The 19,007-nt window shown below is 44.6% G+C and overlaps 1 protein-coding gene across 6 annotated transcripts in view; it reads right to left on the reverse strand.

Moving 5' to 3' along the window:
* The window catches only part of pdxdc1 (pyridoxal-dependent decarboxylase domain containing 1), an 85,918-nt gene that overhangs the window by 6,648 nt on the left and 60,263 nt on the right, over window positions 1-19,007 (reverse strand). For all 6 annotated transcript variants that reach the window (XM_078240886.1, XM_078240884.1, XM_078240889.1 and 3 more), the window contains 7 exons: window positions 18,281-18,372; window positions 17,689-17,794; window positions 15,639-15,810; window positions 14,548-14,666; window positions 7,433-7,554; window positions 5,840-5,932; window positions 2,121-2,217 (listed from right to left, as the gene is read on the reverse strand). In XM_078240886.1, coding sequence (XP_078097012.1) covers window positions 2,121-2,217; window positions 5,840-5,932; window positions 7,433-7,554; window positions 14,548-14,666; window positions 15,639-15,810; window positions 17,689-17,794; window positions 18,281-18,372 — 801 coding nt within the window. The remainder of the gene's footprint in view (window positions 1-2,120; window positions 2,218-5,839; window positions 5,933-7,432; window positions 7,555-14,547; window positions 14,667-15,638; window positions 15,811-17,688; window positions 17,795-18,280; window positions 18,373-19,007) is intronic.

Genomic DNA, 19,007 nt, shown 5'->3' on the forward strand with positions numbered 1-19,007 from the left:
AAACCCCCCAGAATTTACTCACAGTCCGCGCTCTCTCTCTCACCGCTCACAGTCTCCACCCCGCAGGTCCGCTCCCAGAGGAACACTACTTGTGACACTAATAAAATGAAGGATTGATGGCACAAAACCAGGAATCTTCCAGAGTTTGCAGCAGAGATTGGTGAGGACTGTGTGTCGAGTAACCCTAGTTTAAGATTATTTTGAAACAATTCTCCATAAAATAGTTGATCTTGCACTGGCTTTTATCAACTTTGCTTCCAGAGGGAGGCTGTGGTTTGTGATTGGAACTTGAAATCTTTGCTGGAAATCTATAAACGAGTGATTTTCAATTGCTGATTATATTAAAAAAAGAGAAAATAGAATTCAAGCTCTGTGCCACCAACGATATATCTTTGATGGACAAAGATCCAACAGCATGGATTTTGTAAACTGGTTTAGTATGGCTTCCTTTTTTTTTGCTGGCACTTAAAAGTATTGGAGGGAGGCTATAAACAACTACTTATAGTCACTGAAATATACTTAGTGTATTAGTGATGTTGATTGTGAGATAAATATTGGTCAGGACATTCAGGTTAACTCCCGGCTACTCTGCGAAATAGCACCATGGGAGCTTTTCCGTCCACCTGAGAACAGGTTTAATGTCTCATCAGAAAGATGGCACTGACACACAGTGCAGAATTTTACAACCTCGCTCGGGCGAGGCTCGTAAAATCCTGCCCGAGGCCAACGGAGAATTCCTTTCTGCAATCCTTGCCCACCCTGATTCCGGGGCAGGAGAGGCGGTAAAATTCCAGCCACTGTGTCAGATTTTTCTGTAGCAGTCTTTGAAGTGGGACCTGAACCCACTTTGACGTGAAAGCGAAGTGCTAAACGCTGGCTACAACTAACACTGTAATGAGGAAAGATCCAACATAATGGACTTGAGATAATAAATGTTGTGACAGATGCTCTTCCCAAGTCTGCAAGAAACTACAAAGGGTCATGAATGAAGCCCAGCCCATCACTCAAACCACTCCTACCCAATGACTCTGTCTACACTTCATGCTGCCACAGAAAAGCAGCCAGCATAATCAAGGACCCCACACACCCCGGGCATTCTCTCTTCCACCTTCTTCTGTCAGGAAAAAGATACAGAAGTCTGAGATCACGGACCAACCGACTTCTTCCCTGCTGCCATCAGATTTTTCAATGGACCTACCTCACACTAAGTTGATCTTTCTCTACACCCTAGCTATGACTGTAACACCACATTCTGCACTCTCTCCCTTCCTTCTCTATGAACGGTATGCTTTGTCTATATAGTGCGCAAGAAACAATACTTTTCACTGTATACTAATACACGTGACTAATAAATCAAAATGTGTTACTGGGAAAAGCCTGATGAATTACAAATACTAGTTTCCATTGATATGTGCAGTTTGTAGCATTGTTTGTCATATATTAAATGCAGCAAACATGACAAATAATTGTAGTAACACAAGAAATGATACCCCAGTAGCTCTTAATAAATATAAATTATCCCAAATATTAGAAGGTTCCAGGTTCAGTTACTGGTTTGAGTTATTGTATCTCACAGAGATTCAGCAATTCCCTGTAGTATTCTGGATGTGTAGAAAAAATGGCCAAGGTTTCCCCCTTTTCATCCCCAATAATTTTTGTTGGAAAGTGCATGTGTGAGGACAAGATCCAGCTGGGCTCTCACTCACCGCTGAGATAGATCTCACAAGTTGGGCAGCATGGTGGCACAGTGGTTAGCATTGCTGCCTCACAGCACCAGGGACCCGGGTTCGATTCCCAGCTTGGGTCACTGTCTGTGTAGAGTCTGCACGGTCTCCCCGTGTCTGCGTGGGTTTCCTCCCACAGTCCAAAGATGTGCAGGTTAGGTTGATTGGCCGTGCTAAATTGCCCCTTGGTTTCAGGGGATTTAGCAGGGTAAATACATGGGGTAAAGGGGATGGGGCCTGGGTGGGATTGTGGTCGGTGCAAACCCAATGGGCTGAATGGCCTCTTTCTGCACTGCAGGGATTCTATATTAAAAAGTTGCTGCAATAATTAATGCTTTGAAAAAGTTGTGAGCACAATAGCAATATAAATGTATGCATTGAGCACTGATATCTCACCCCCTGCCAGACTGAACGATCTTCCTTTCACTGAGCTGTGGACTGGGGATAGCCAGTTGAGCACTGAGCCAACTAATGGAATCTGTCGCAGAACTCCCTGCAAAGATAGAAAGTGATAAAGGACAATAAATACATAAATACAAATTTCAATTATTTTCATGTTTCATAATTTAAAATTGATTTCTTGTCGTGTTCTATTTGTTAGAAATGTATTGATGCAGAATGGATGCTTTCTCTAGAATCAGATTCATGCAAATAAGTAAACTACAGTTTTTTTTTGTGTACACATCATCACACAAAACGCCATAAGACAGAAAAAGTTCAATAAAATTATAGAATAAATTCGAAATTAAGACAAATAAGGTACGAGTGAATGATATCAATTTAATCTCAGGGATCAAATGATAACAAATAACTTGGCTTTGTGTGGTCATCTATCTCTGCAGTGAGATCATTTACTAGCTTTTCAATGTCCAGAATTTCATAGAATCCTTATGGTGCAGAAAGAGGCCATTCAGCCCCTCGAGCCTGCACCAACAATCCCATCCAGGCACTATCCCCACAACCCTATGTATTTACCCTACTAAGCCCTAAGGGGCAATTTATCAAGGCCAATCCACCTAACCTGCACATATTTGACTGCAATTTCAAAAATGAAGAAAAGAACAACTTTGAGCAAAATTAAAGCAATGTCAAAGCAATAAACTGATCATTGTGTGAACAAAAAATTAATAAAAACGCCCATGAACGTTGAATAGGTTAGCCTGCTGGTTGAGTCGGCAGTTAGGAAGGCAAATGCAATGTTAGCCTTCATGTTGAGAGGACTAGAATACAAAAGCAAGGATGTGCTTCTGAGGCTGTATAAGGCTCTGGTCAGAGCACATTTGGAGCATTGTGAGCAGTTTTGGGCACCATATCTAAGGAAGGATGTGCTGGCCTTGGAGAGGGTCCGGAGGAGGTTCACAAGAATGATCCCAGGAACTAAAAGCTTGACGAATGAGGAGCGTTTGAGGACTCTGGGTCTGTACTCACAGAAACTAGAAGCAGGAGGAGGCCATTCTGCCCTTCGAGCCTGCTTCGCCATTCATTTTGATCATGGCTGATCATCGAATTCAATATCCTGATCCCCCCCCATCTCCCCCATATCCCTCGATCCCTTTAGCCCCAAGAGCGATATCTAATTTCTTCTTGAAATTAGACAACGTATGGACCTCAACTACATTGTGGTAGTGAATTCCACACATTCTCCAAATACATAAAGGGCAAAAGAGTAACAGGGGAGAGAGTAGGGCCTCTTAAGGATCAACAAGGTAATCTATGTGCGGATCCACAAGAGATGGGTGAGATCCTAAATGAATATTTCACATCAATATTTACTGTTGAGAAAAGCATGGACGTTAGGGAACTTGGGGAATTAAATATTGATGTCTTGAGGAGTGTACATATTACAGAGGAGGTGGTGCTGGAAGTCCTAAAGCGCATCAAGGTAGATAAATCTGCGGGACCTGATGAAGTATATCCCAGGACGTTGTGGGAGGCTAGGGAGGAAATTGTGGGTCCCCTAGCTGAGATACTTGAATCATCGATAGTCACGGGTGAGGTGCCGGAAGATTGGAGAGTGGCAAATGTTGTGCCTTTGTTTAAAAAGGGCTGCAGGGAAAAGCCTGGGAACTACAGGCCAGTTAGCCTCACATCTGTGATGGGTAAATTGTTGGAAGGTATTTTGAGAGACAGAATCTACAGGCATTTAGAGATGGAAGGACTGATTAGGGACAGTCAGCATGGCTTTGTGAGTGGAAAATCATGTCTCACAAATTTAATTGAGTGTTTTTAAAGGGTAACCAAGAAGGTAGATGAGGGCAGTGCAGTTGATGTTGTCTACATGGAGTTTAGCAAGGCCTTTGACAAGGTACCGCATGGCAGGTTGTTGCATAAAGTTAAATCTCACAGGATCCAGGGTGAGGTATCTAAATGGATACAAAATTGGCTTCCTAACAGAGCCAGAGGATGGTTGTTTTTTAAACTGGAGGCCTGTGACCAGCGGTGTGCCTCAGGGATCAGTGCTGGGCCCACTGTTATTTGTCATTTATATTTATGATTTGGATGAGAATATAGGGGGCATGGTTAGCAAGTTTGCAGATGACACCACGATTGGTGGCATGGTGGATAGGGAGGAAGGTTATCTCCAATTGCAGCGGGATCTTGATCAATTGGGCCAGTGGGCTGATGAATGGCAGATGGAGTTTAATTTAGACAAATGCGAGGTAATGCATTTTGGTAGATTGAACCAGGGCAGAACCTGCTCAGTTAATGGTAGGGCGTTGGGGAGAGTTACAGAACAAAGAGATCTAGAGGTACATGTTCATAGCGCCTTGAAAGTGGAGTCAAATGTGGACAGAGTGGTGAAGAAGGCATTCGGCATGCTTGGTTTCATCGGTCAGAACATTGAATACAGGAGTTGGGACGTCTTGTTGAAGTTGTATAAGACATTGGTAAGGCCACACTTGGAACACTGTGTGCAATTCTGGTCACCCTATTATAGAATGGATATTATTGAACTAGAAAAAGAGTGCAGAAAAGATTTACTAGGATGCTACCGGGACTTGATGGATTGAGTTATAAGGAGAGGCTGAATAGGCTGGGACTTTTTTCTCTGGAGCGTAGGAGGCTGAGGGGTGATTTTATAGAGGTCTATAAAATAATGAGGGGCATAGACAAGGTAGATAGTCAATATCTTTTCTCAAGGGTAGGGGAGTCTAAAACTAGAGGGCATAGGTTTAAGGTGAGAGGGGAGAGATACAAAAGTATCCAGTGGGGCAATTGTTTCACACACAGTGTCTGGAACAAGCTGCCAGAGGTAGTAGTAGAGGCGGGTACAATTTTATCTTTTAAAAAGCATTTAGATAGTTACATGGGTACGATGGGTATAGAGGGATATGGGCCAAATGCGGGCAATTGGGATTAGCTTAGGGGTTTAAAACAAAAAGGGCGGCATGGACAAGTTGGCCCGAAGGGCCTGTTTCCATGCTGTAAACTTCTATGACTCTATGACATTCCCCACCCTCTGGGTGAAGAAATTTCTCCTCACCTCCGTTCTAAAAGGTTTACCCCTTATCCTCAAATTATGACCCCTAGTTCTGGACTCCCCCACCATCGGGAACATTCTTTCTGAATCTACCCTGTCTAACCCTGTTAGAATTTTCTATGAGATCCCCTCTCACTCGTCTAAACTCCAGTGAATATAATCCTAACCGACTTAATCTCTCCTCATATGAAAGACCTGCCATCCCAGGAATCAACCTGGTAAACCTTTGCTGTGCTCCCCCTATAGCAAAGACATCCTTCCTCAAGATAAGGACACCAAAACCACACACAATATTCCAGATGTGGCCTCACTAATGCCCTAAATAACTGTAGCAAAACATCCCTATCCCTATACGCAAATTCTCTCACAATGAAGGCCAACATGCCATTTGCCTTCTTTACTTACCACCCATGATTGAATGGCAGAGCAGACTCAATGGGCCGAATGGCCTAGTTCTGCTCCTATATCTTATGGTCTTATGATCAGATCAAAATGTCACGGGAGCCACATCTGGCCCATGGGCCAGCCATTGGACAAACCTGATCTAGTACATGGAATCGTTTTGGACAAGCCTGATCTAGCACATGGTTCTATCAAAGTGTATCACAGTTAATCTGGAAATATCTGTATTTACTTCTTCGCGAAGTTTTGCTTCATTTGCCTTCTGCAACTGTTGTTCTGCTTCAATAATTCCTTTACGGACAACTTCAGTCATGTTCTCCAATAACTTCAGAACAAATACAAGAAGGGAGAATTATGGTTAGCATTAGTACCTGACAACGTTTCTTCCACTGCATTGTCAATATTATAAACCATAAAGTGTCTATTAATCTCATATACTCATTCAACAAAGTAAAGACCTTGGTTAAGCCCATTCAGATCCTGTAGAACGTGCCTGTAGGAATCCACAATGGAAGGGTAATTTTTTTAAATGTCAGAACCACATTGCCTTAGAAGTGGTATTTTGTAGAAACAAACATGTGGAAATGTTAATTTATATCAGAGAGATAAGTACCAGAATCCAATGCTTATTTATTTTCCAGCTGTATCGCTGCTGATCTTGCAGCATCACTTGGAGAAAATGGAGAAAGTGTATGGTCTTTAAAGAACAATGTTTTAATCACTGTTCACTTCCCCTGACTTAGTCCCAAATCAGAGTTCAACTAAAGTGCTGATCGGCAATGTTACCGAACAGCACCATAGCACGGTAACTTTAAATTGATGATTGGTAACAGCCTTTTAGGAAAACTGAGCAGAACCATAATTAGAAATTGGGTATAGCAGTCACATCAACCACTGGAATGAGATTTAACTACGCCTGCAAACCGTGGGTGTACAGTGCCACAGGGGTTAGAAATTGAGCCACATTGCGCTTGATTAAAACGCACATGGTTCCCATACAGGGACCCAGCACTTGACATCCCAGGAATGCCTGTTAAGATGTCACGGTGGTGACATGGTGGCACAGTGGTTAGCACTGCTGCCTCGCAGCGCCAGGGGCCCAGGTTCGATTCCCAGCTTAGATGACTGGCTGTGTGCAGTTTGCACGTTCTCCCCGTGTCGGCGTGGGTTTCCTCCGGGTGCTCCGGTTCCCTCCCACAGTCCAAAGATGTGCAGGTTAGGTGTAGTTGCCCCTTAGTGTCAGGGGGACTAGCTGGAGTAAATGCATGGGGTTATGGGGATAGGGCCCGAGTGGGATTGTGGTCGGTGCAGACTCGATCGGCTGAATGGCCTCCTTCTGCAGAGTAGGGATTCTATGATTCTAACTTTTCACAGCGAGAAGATGCAGCTCCTTCCCATGTCGTTTATAAAATTAAAAGATTGAGATTTTGATGGAATTAGACACGGAAGAAATTTATACAGAATTTAGTTTGAAAATAGCGTGATTGACAACTAGAAGCTTGGAGTTACGGGCCGGAACTTTCCAGCTGTTCACGCCGGCGGGACTTTCCGGACCCACTGACAGCAGCCCCCCCGCCCTGGGTTTCCCAGCAGTGAGGGACGTATCCAGTGGGGGATCAGAATATTGCGCCGCTGACCAATGTGGGACGCCTCTGCAAAGCACAGGGTGAGTTGTGGGGAAAATCCCTTCCATCGTGTATTTCAATAAGTTTTAACTGACTGTTGGGAGCGATCCAGATACAAACCTAAGCATGGTTTTGGAATAGAAAATGATCTTTATCAAAAATTAGTTTATTTGTAAAAACATGATGGACAGGGTACATACCTTCGAACTTTCCTCAATTTCTTTGCCTGTGGTAGCAATGGTTTCCACTAATTCTGGCACATCTAAATTATCAGTTACCATACCGATATAGATGCAATTCTTCTCACCTCCAAACTCAGGCCCTGCAAGTATTAAAATAAATAAGCTGTTAAAATAAGCACAAAATACAACCATAATACTCCTCAAACAATGCCAATTATTTAGAATATAATCAATATTAAAATAAAAACATTGGTTCTGATTCTATAAGTTCTTTCCTACAAATAGTTTAAAGTTCTTAACTTTAGAATTTATTTATCAGTGTCACATGTAGGCTTACATTAACAATGCAATGAAATTACTGTGAAAATCCCCTAATCGCCACACTCAGGCGCCTGTTCGGGTACACTGAGGGAGAATTTAGTATGGCCGATGCACCTAACCAACACGCCTTTCGGACTGTGGGAGGAAACCGGAGCACCCGGAGAAAACCCACGCAGACACGGGGAGAACGTACACACTCCACACAGACAGTGACCCAAGCCAGGAATTGAACCCGGGTTCCTGGCGCTGTGATGCAGCAGTGCTAACCACTGTGCCACCCTGCCGCCCCATCAGCACTTTCCAAATCCATGACCAATACCAACTAGAAGGACAAGAGCAGCAGATACTTGGGAACACCGCCACCTAGAGGTTCCCCTCCAAGTCACTCACCATCCTGACTTGGAAATATATCAGCGTTCCTTCTCGGTCGCTGGGTCAAAATCCTGCAACTTCCTCCCTAACACCACATGGACTGCAGTGGTTCAAGAGGCAGCTCACCATTACCTCATCAAAGGTAATTAGGGATGGGCAATAAATGCTGGCTTAGCCAGCGACGCCCATGTCCCATGACTGAATTAGAAAAGTACCAAAAATTGTTTTTATTTCCTTGCTAATAAACAAAACCAAACATTGTTCTTCTTCAGGTTGGTTTGGTACAACAAGCTAAACACTGTCGGATTATAATCTAATCGAGCAGCTATGGTTCCATTGATGACAATGATCCAGTGAACTAATAATCTTTGTGCTTTGGAGACAAGTCTGTTGGGAAGGTCCCTTTAAATCCAAAGTGAAACTTAAGTAATTCTAGCAAAATGTCCTTAGATTTTCGTGAAGTGCTCACATGACCTAGGTTGTTACGGAGCTGAAACAAAGGGTAAATATACAGCTATTTGAGTATCAGATTACAGCTGCTCTAAGCAGAATACAGAGACAAATATGTCTTGGTCGTAGAGCAGAACCTGCAGTTAGTGGAGGGGGTAAGAGTTTTAACAACACCAGGTTAAAGTCCAACAGGTTTATTTGGTAGCAAATACCATAAGCTTTCAGAGCGCTGCTCCTTCGTCAGATGGAGTGGAAATGTGCTCTCAAACAGTGCACAGAGACACAAAATCAAGTTACAGAATACTGATTAGAATGCGAATCCTTACAGCCATCCAGGTCTTAAAGATACAGACAATGTGGGTGGAGGGAGCATTAAGCACAGGTTAAAGAGATGTGTAGTGTCTCCAGACAGGACAGCCCGCAAGTCCAGGAGGCAAGCTGTGGGGGTTACAAATAGTGTGACATGAACCCAATATCCCAGTTGAGGCCGTCCTCATGTGTGCGGAACTTGGCTATCAGTTTCTGCTCAGTGACTCTGCGCTGTCGTGAAAGCCGCCTTGGAGAACGCTTACCTGAAGATCCGAGGCTGAATGCCCGTGACTGCTGAAGTGCTCCCCAACAGGAAGAGAACAGTCTTGCCTGGTGATTGTCGAGCGGTGTTCATTCATCCGTTGTCGTAGCGTCTGCATGGTTTCCCCAATGTACCATGCCTCGGGACATCCTTTCCTGCAGCGTATCAGGTAGACAATGTTGGCCGAGTTGCAAGAGTAGGTACCGTGTACCTGGTAGATGGTGTTCTCACGTGAGATGATGGCATCCGTGTCGATGATCCGGCACGTCTTGCAGAGGTTGCTGTGGCAGGGTTGTGTGGTGTCGCGGTCACTGTTCTCCTGAAGGCTGGGTAGTTTGCTGCGGACAATGGTCTGTTTGTGGTTGTGCGGTTGTTTGAAGGCAAGAAGTGGGGGTGTGGGGATGGCCTTGGCACGATGTTCGTCTTCATCAATGACATGTTGAAGGCTCCGGAGGAGATGCCGTAGCTTCTCCGCTCCGGGGAAGTACTGGACGACGAAGGGTACTCTGTCCACCGTGTCCCGTGTTTGTCTTCTGAGGAGGTCGGTGCGGTTTTTCGCTGTGGCGCGTCGGAACTGTTGATCGATGAGTCGACTGCCATATCCTGTTCTTATGAGGGCATCTTTCAGCGTCTGGAGGTGTCTGTTGCAATCCTCCTCATCCGAGCAGATCCTGTGTATTCGGAGGGCTTGTCCGTAGGGGATGGCTTCTTTAACATGTTTAGGGTGGAAGCTGGAGAAGTGGAGCATCCAAGGCGGCCTTCACAACACACGACAGCGCAGAGTCGCTGAGCAGAAACTGATAGCCAAGTTCCACACACATGAGGACGGCCTAAACCGGGATGTTGGGTTTATGTCACACTATCAGTAACCCCCACAGCTTGCCTCCTGGACTTGCAGGCTGTCCTGTCTGGAGACAATACACATCTCTTTAACCTGTGCTTAATGTTCCCTCCACCCACATTGTCTGTATCTTTAAGACCTGGCTGGTTGTAGGGATTTGCATTCTAACCGGTGCCACGTGATAGCGAGTTGAGGAACAGGGAGAGAGTGCACTTAAACATGTGGTTGCAGGGATGGTGCAGGAGGGAGGGTTTCAGATACGTGGATAATTGGAACACGTTGTGGGGAAGGTGGGACCTCTACAAACAGGACGGGGTGCACCTGAACCAGAGGGGCACCAATATCCTGGGAGGGAAATTTGCTACGGCTCTTCAGGGGGATTTAAACTAATTTGTCAGGGGAGTGGGAAAAGGAGTTGTAGTCCGGAAGTCAGTGTTGAGGGTGGTGAGGTATTGGGGAAGGTATCAAGGTCAAGGGTGGGTACCGGTAGACAGGAAGGTGGGTTGAAGTGTGTCTACTTCAATGCAAGGAGCATCCGGAACAAGGTGGATGAACTTGGGGCGTGGATTGCTACTTGGGACTACGATGTTGTGGCCATTACGGAGACGTGGGTAGAACAAGGACAGGAATGGTTGTTGGACGTTCCGGGGTATAGATGTTTCAGTAAGTGTAGGGAAGCTGGTAAAAGAGGTGGAGGATAGTTTAACGGCTGCGGAAAAGCACTTTGAGGGGGATATGCACACTGAGGTAATATGGGCTGCAGTTAGAAACAGGAAAGGAGCGGTCACGTTGTTAGGAGTTTACTATAGGCCCCCAAATAGTAATAGAGATGTGGAGGAAGAAATTGCTAAGCAGATTATGGATACGTGTGGGGGTCACAGGGTAGTTGTCATGGGGGACTTTAACTTTCCAAATATTGATTGGAACCTTTGTAGGTCAAATAGTTTGGATGGGGCACTTTTTGTGCAGTGTGTGCAGGAGGGTTTCCTGACACAATATGTGGATAGGCCGACAAGGGGTGAGGCCACATTGGATTTGGTACTGGGAAATGAACCGGGCCAAGTGTTAGATTTGGTTGTGGGAGAGAACTTTGGAGATAGTGACCACAATTCGGTGTCTTTTGTTATTGCAATGGAGAGGGATAGGGCCGGACGGCAGGGCAAGGCTTACAATTGGGGGAGAGGAAATTATGATGCGATTAGGCAAGAATTAGGGGGCATAAGATGGGAACAGAAACTGTCAGGGAAAGGCACTGATGAAAAGTGGAACTTTTTCAAGGAACAAATACTGGGTGTCCTTGATAGGTATGTCCCTGTCAGGCAGGGAGGAAATGGCCGAGTGAGGGAACCGTGGTTCACAAAAGAGGTGGAATGTCTTGTGAAAAGGAAGAGGGAAGCTTATGTAGGGATGAGGAAACAAGGTTCAGATGGCTCGATTGAGGGTTACAAGTTAGCAAGGAATGAGCTGAAAAAGGGGCTGAGGAGAGCTAGGAGGGGACATGAGAAGTCCTTGGCGGGTCGGATCAAGGAAAACCCCAAGGCTTTTTACTCTTATGTGAGGAATAAAAGAATGACCAGGGTGAGGTTAGGGCCGGTCAAGGACAGTGGTGGGAACTTGTGTATGGAATCAGTAGAGATAGGCGAGGTGATGAATGAATACTTTCCTTCAGTGTTCACCAAGGAGAGGGGCCATGTTTTTCAGGAAGAGAAGGTGTTACAGGCTAATAGGCTGGAGGAAATAGATGTTTGGAGGGAGGATGTATTGGCAGTTTTGAATAAACTGAAGGTCGATAAGTCCCCTGGGCCTGATGAAATGTATCCTAGGATTCTTTGGGAGGCGAGGGATGAGATTGCAGAGCCTTTGGCTTTGATCTTTGGGTCCTCGCTGTCCACGGGGATGGTGCCAGAGGACTGGAGAGTGGCAAATGTTGTTCCTCTGTTTAAGAAAGGGAATAGAAATGACCCTGGTAATTATAGACCGGTTAGTCTGACTTCGGTGGTTGGTAAATTGATGGAAAAGGTCCTTAGGGATGGGATTTACGACCATTTAGAAAGATGCGGATTAATCCGGGATAGTCAGCACGGATTTGTGAAGGGCAAATCGTGCCTCACAAATTTGATAGAATTTTTTGAGGAGGTAACTAGGTGTGTTGATGAAGGTAGGGCGGTTGATGTCATATACATGGATTTTAGTAAGGCATTTGATAAGGTCCCCCATGGTCGGCTTATGATGAAAGTAAGGAGGTGTGGGATAGAGGGAAAGTTGGCCGATTGGATAGGTAACTGGCTATCTGATCGAAGACAGAGGGTGGTGGTGGATGGAAAATTTTCGGACTGGAGGCAGGTTGCTAGCGGAGTGCCGCAGGGATCGGTGCTTGGTCCTCTGCTCTTTGTGATTTTTATTAATGACTTAGAGGAGGGGGCTGAAGGGTGGATCAGTAAATTTGCTGATGACACCAAGATTGGTGGAGTAGTGGATGAGGTGGAGGGGTGTTGTAGGCTGCAAAGAGACATAGATAGGATGCAAAGCTGGGCTGAAAAATGGCAAATGGAGTTTAACCCTGATAAATGTGAGGTGATTCATTTTGGTCGGACAAATTTAAATGTGGATTACAGGGTCAAAGGTAGGGTTCTGAAGACTGTGGAGGAACAGAGAGATCTTGGGGTCCATATCCACAGATCTCTAAAGGTTGCCACTCAAGTGGATAGAGCTGTGAAGAAGGCATATAGTGTGTTAGCTTTTATTAACAGGGGGTTGGAGTTTAAGAGCCGTGGGGTTATGCTGCAACTGTACAGGACCTTGGTGAGACCGCATTTGGAATATTGCGTGCAGTTCTGGTCACCTCACTATAAGAAGGATGTGGAAGCGCTGGAGAGAGTGCAGAGGAGATTTACCAGGATGCTGCCTGGTTTGGAGTGTCGGTCTTATGAGGAAAGGTTGAGGGAGCTGGGGCTGTTCTCTCTGGAGCGGAGGAGATTGAGGGGAGACTTAATAGAGGTTTATAAAATGATGAAGGGGATAGATCGAGTGAACGTTCAAAGACTATTTCCTCGGGTGGATGGAGCTATTACAAGGGGGCATAACTATAGGGTTCATGGTGGGAGATATAGGAAGGATATCAGAGGTAGGTTCTTCACGCAGAGAGTGGTTGGGGTGTGGAATGGACTGCCTGCAGTGATAGTGGAGTCAGACACTTTAGGAACATTTAAGCGGTTATTGGATAGGCACATGGAGCACACCAGGATGGTAGGGAGTGGGATAGCTTGATCTTGGTTTCAGATGAAGGTCGGCACAACATCGTGGGCCGAAGGGCCTGTTCTGTGCTGTACTGTTCTATGTTCTAATCAGTATTCTGTAACTTGATTTTGTGTCTCTGTGCACTGTTTGAGAGCACATTTCCACTCCATCTGACGAAGGAGCAGCGCTCCGAAAGCTTATGGTATTTGCTACCAAATAAACCTGTTGGACTTTAACCTGGTGTTGTTAAAACTCTTACTGTGTTCACCCCAGTCCAACGCCGGCATCTCTACATCGTTAGTGGAGGGACCAGAAGAGTTATTTGTGTAATATAACCTGAAGGGACAAAGCTGAAGAGATAGAGAGCAGAGATTTTGGATTGGACAAGACTACCATAGCTGCTTTTGTTGTTCCAGACTGCCGTGTAAAGGAATTGGAAAAAGGAGTCCATGGGGATTCGGTGCCATCAAGATTGTTGTGAGTCTAGCTAAGTGGGTTCTGCAGGAGTGTGCAATTTGGGCATTGACTGCATTCGGTAAGTTTGGATAGAATATGGCTAACAGTGAAATTAACCTGGCGGCTGAATCGATTGAGTGGGCAAGTGAGAGATCTGAAGTACCAGAGGCTGAGTTTGTGAGGAGAAATTATTAATGTTTCAGGTCTGTGACTTTTCATCAGTACATTCTCTTCCAATCATATAAATCATTCGCTTTCAAACAAAAGCAGTTTGTTTCTGCTGAGCTGAATGTGTTTGCTTTTTTGATGGATGTTAATTGTTGGACCTATTAGATCTTGTCCCACAGTCCTCCAATAGGAGCTCCTATTTCAATTCCCAGCTTGTGTCACTGTCTGTGTGGAGTCTGCACATTCTCCCTGTGTCTGCGTGGGCTTCCTCCGGGTGCTCCGGTTTCCTCCCACAATCCAAAGATGTGCGGGTTGGCCATGCTAAATTGCCCCTTGGTGTCCCGGGATGCACAGGTTAGAGGGATTAGTGGGGTAAATATGTGGGGTTACGGGGATAGGGCTTCGGTGGGATTGTTGTCAGTGCAGACTCGATGGGCCGAATGGCCTCCTTCTGCAGTGCAGGGATTCTATGAGTCTATTGATTGCTCTCCTGCACTTTATCTATCTAATGCAAAGCAGCCTTCTTCCTAATTTTCCTTCCTCAGTAAAGATGTTTCTGGTCTCACCTTTATACTGTCCCATGGCAGCATGACTGAGATTCAATAGTAGAGAAATTCAGTTAACCAATGACCCCCACTGCATGGTGCACAAACATGTGGCACATTCTGGCTAATCTGCTTCACACATTTTTCCTTATAGGTACAAAAGTTTTCTGACCTGCTGAGAATATCACATCAGAGTCAAGTTCCTTCAGTTTCTTTAGCAATCCAGAGGAGATGTTTTCCATTGCTAGTTGCTGCTTTTCAGGGTAAGGTTCTTCATTGGTAATTTCATACCTGCAGAGAACGTTTAATTCAGTATTATAATTTAACTCAACCAGCAAGAAGCAACAAAGGTGGTGTTCAACCCTTCATTTCGTATTTATGTTCAAGGCAGAAACCGTCAGGGACGATACACGGTTCTTCCTCCACATCCCATCTACTTAACCAAAAATGATTAAATGGCACATTGGAGTTTTCACCCCAGTCATGCAACAAGATTGAGGTTCCCATCAGGCCACTATCAAAGGAGCAAACTCGTGCATCTCAGAATGGGGTTCCATTCAACAATGAAACTTCAACTCTGCGTCAATGTCAGGGCCATTCAGAAATGACTCAAGCACTGTAGAAGTTTGAAATAAAAAGAGAAAATGCTGGAAAATCTCAGCAGGTCTGACAGCATCTGTGGAGAGAGAGAAGAGCCAATGTTTCGAGTCTGGATCCAGGCTTGTTGCCTCTATTCTCTCTCCACAGATGCTGTGAGACCTGCTGAGATTTTCCAGCATTTCCTGTTTTTGTTTCAGATTCCTGCGTCCGCAGTATTTTGCCTTTATCTTTGTAGAAGTTTGCAACCCTGACAATCTTGCCTTGTAAGTCGAAAGACTATATGTTACGATGGAGTGGAGATTTTCAATTGAGAGAGCGCTGAAATTATGAAAAATAATCTGGGGGGGGGGGGGGAAATGAGCAGAAAGGAAATGTGGATGAGAAATATTTTGGACATTTGAAATAAGCATTAGAAATGCAATGTACTGATATCCAAACCACCAACTGAAACTGACCCGAGCAACAACAGTGTTTGACGCTATTTATTAATGTAGAAATAAAAGCATTTGCTGGTATGTCACAAACTATTGTTTTTAAATGTTGCCAGCCTATAATGTGGGATTATGTTCATTCTGTTTATTCATGTGGTTGCTAATTGCAATCACGCACAATCGCACTACTTTGAAAAAATATTTTTGGATAAACAGATGCTGGGAGACATACCGCACAGTGCCCAATCCAGGCCAGCTCAGATCCTCGATGTATGTCAGGCCAGCTGTCTGGTAAACCTCCTGTTTAAATTCGTCTCGGAGTTGCAGAGTGCCAATTAGAATGGGAATTTTTGCTTTCAGACATTCAGCCAATTGGTCCACATGTTCTGGTGTAGTGTTCAGGACTAAAGGAAAGAAAGAAGGTAAGTGGAACTAATAAACAACGTGCAAATTATATGGCTTATGTAACAGCTGATATATAATGTCTCACATTTAGTCAGGAATGCAAATTCTCAACACTGGAGTGTATTAAATTGGTAGCGATATTGTATCATTACATTCTACAAGCCTTCTTTTGTTTAAAAAGGGCCATTTAAAACAAAGATAAATTTCTGATTGAATTTTCTTTTTATTCATTCGTGGGACATTGGCATCACTGGTTGGCCAGCATTTATTGCCCATCCCTAGTTGCCCGAGGGCAGCTGAGAGTCAACCACATTGCTGTGGCTCTGGAGTCACATGTAGGCCCAGACCAGGTAAGGACGGCAGATTTCCTTCCCTAAAAAACACTAGTGAACCAGATGGATTTTTCCGACAATGGTTTCATGGTCATCAGTAGTTTCTTAATTCCAGGTAGCTTTTATTGAATTCAAATTCCACCATCTGCTGTGGCAGGATTTGAACCCGGGTCCCCAGAACATGAGCGGAGTTTCTGGATTAATAGTCTAGCGATTATACCACTAGGCCATCACCTCCCAACAAATGTGATGATTTGGTACGGGAATTCAATATCTGTATTGTACTGGTAAGATACACCAGAATGTTCAACATAATTTCAGCTCAGCATAAACAAAGTAGCAATAAAATCAAAGAGAAACGGACATGGGATTTGTAGCCATTGCTTGCTCAAGTCCAGATAATTTGTGTGTGCAAGATCAGTGCTAGGATTGTTAGAACCCTTGCAGAGCATGTACGATCCTTCTAATATTTCTGTAGACACAGTATGTTGCAGAAAGCTAACGAAACCAGCATCAGCTAAACCTTCACCCAGGCTAGGTTTCACACAGATATAAATTCAAGTAATTTGATGCAAAAACAGAAAATGCTGGAAAATCTCAGCTGGTCTGACAGCATCTGTGGAGAGAGAATAGAAGTAACGTTTCAAGTCAGGATGACCCTTCATCAGAGATAATTTGATGGTGTGCAACACTATTTTATAGAGCTCAGGTTCTTGTGGAAGCTTTGGAGAGGGTACGGAAAAGATTTATCAGGATGCTGCCTGGTATGGAAGGCATTAGCTGAGGAGAGGTTGGAGAAACTTGGTTTGTTCTCACTGGAGCGACGGAGGTTGAGGGGAGACCTGATAGAAGTCTACAAGATTATGAGGGGCACGGACAGAGTGGATAGTCAGAAGCTTTTTCCCCAGGGTGGAAGAGTCAATTACTAGGGGGCATAGGTTTAAGGTGCAAGGGGCAAAGTTTAAAGGAGATGTATGAGGCAAGTTTTGTTTTAACACAGAGGTTGGTGGGTGCCTTGAACTCGCTGCCGGGGCAGGTAGTGGAAGCAGATACAATAGTGACTTTTATGGGGCGTCTTGACAAATATATGAATAGGGTGGGAATAGAGGAATATTGTCCCTGGAAGGGTAGGGGGTTTTAGTTCAGACGGGCAGCATGGTCGGTGCAGGCTTGGAGGGCCGAAGGGCTTGTTCCTGTGCTATAAATTTCTTTGTTCTTTTGAGAGTAGGAGGCTGCATGTTACCGTGGATTGCAGCACAATATTGTCCTCTCTGGAGAGTGAATTGTCACCCGAGAGTAAATTCAGACTATTCAGATGCTAGGAAAGTCCTCTGTATAGTTAAAGCTTTCTGGTCCATCCATCAGTGTGAAAAGAATGGACTGATAATGTTAACTTAATGTGATAATCTTAACTTAATGTGATAATGATAATGTTAACTTAATCATAATAAAAACAGATAAATAAAAGTATTTACACAATGAAGACAAATCCTTCACTGCAAAGCATGAACTAATAGAAATATCTAATCAAATTTCTTTACTCACCTGCTGCTGTCATCAACGGGCTAAATCGTATACATACTCCTTCATCTTCCAACTCTACAACATCTACACCACTGGTCGGAACCAACTGTCCTAGCTGCTCCCCTAACTGTTGACAGAAATACAGGGTATAATTCGATGACTATCTATAAAAAGATAATGCACTTTATGAACTCATTTTGAATATTTTAATTGATTCATTTTGGGCACTGATTTAACTTTTCATTATACATCTGCAAACCTTATAGAATCTACAGTGCAGGAGGAGGCCATTCGGCCCATTGAGTCTGTACCGACAACAATCCCACCCAGGTCTTAACCCCGTAACCCAACATACTTACCCTGCTAGTCCCCCTGACACCAAGGGGCAATTTAGCATGGCCAATCAACCCAGCCCACACATCCTTGGACTGTGGGAGGAAACCGGAGCACCCGGAGGAAACCCACGCAGACACGGGGTGAATGTGCAGACTCCACACAGACAGTGACCCAAGCCGGGAATCGAACCCGGGTCCCTGGCGCTGTGAGGCAGCAGTGCTAACCACTCTGCCACCGTGCCGCCCAAACCTTCAAAACCTTCAGATTGAATACTTACCCAGCGATTCAGAGCATCATCAGTTTCTCTCTCATTGCTGTCCTTTGTGGATTCCTGAACCGCTGCAGTTTGATACTGAGCACCATCTAGAGCTGAGAATGTGAATAGAAAAATTATAATGGAGCTCTCAAATACTTGACAAGTTTTCTAAAGTTAAAGTTTATTTATTCGTCACAAGTAAGACTTTACATTAACACCGCAATGAAGTTACTGTGAAATTCCCCTAGTTGCCACACTCTGGCGCCTGTCCGGGTCAATGCACCCTAACCAGCACATCTTTCAGACTGTGGGAGGAAACCCACGCAGACACGGGGAGAACGTGCAGACTCCAGACAGACAGTGACCCAAGCCGGGAATCGACCCCTGCACTGGTTTGGTATTATAAATGATCTACACTCTTTGGTATCCAGTGAATGCTGTACGTGGGAAAGGATGCCACAGCTGACTCTGATCCTGTGATCAGATGTTTCCAGTAGGCACCCGTGGATAGTGAAGAGTGGGTACTGACGGCCATCCGTCCTTTTAACAATAGTGAAACAGAGATTGCCAAATGTGGAATGGGCACCAATGGAGTTTGATGAGCAGGAATTATGGAATCGGGTGAATTGGATGATGTTCTGGATGAGTTGGAGTTTGTAACCAGTTGAACTCAAAAGGTCCAGGAAGAGTGTGTTGGACAAATGGAGGTTTCCTGTATACAGACATGGATAAGGGTTTCAGTAGACAT

This window comes from Mustelus asterias, chromosome 23, assembly GCF_964213995.1.
Source record: "Mustelus asterias chromosome 23, sMusAst1.hap1.1, whole genome shotgun sequence".
NCBI classification, from domain to species: Eukaryota; Metazoa; Chordata; class Chondrichthyes; order Carcharhiniformes; family Triakidae; genus Mustelus; species Mustelus asterias.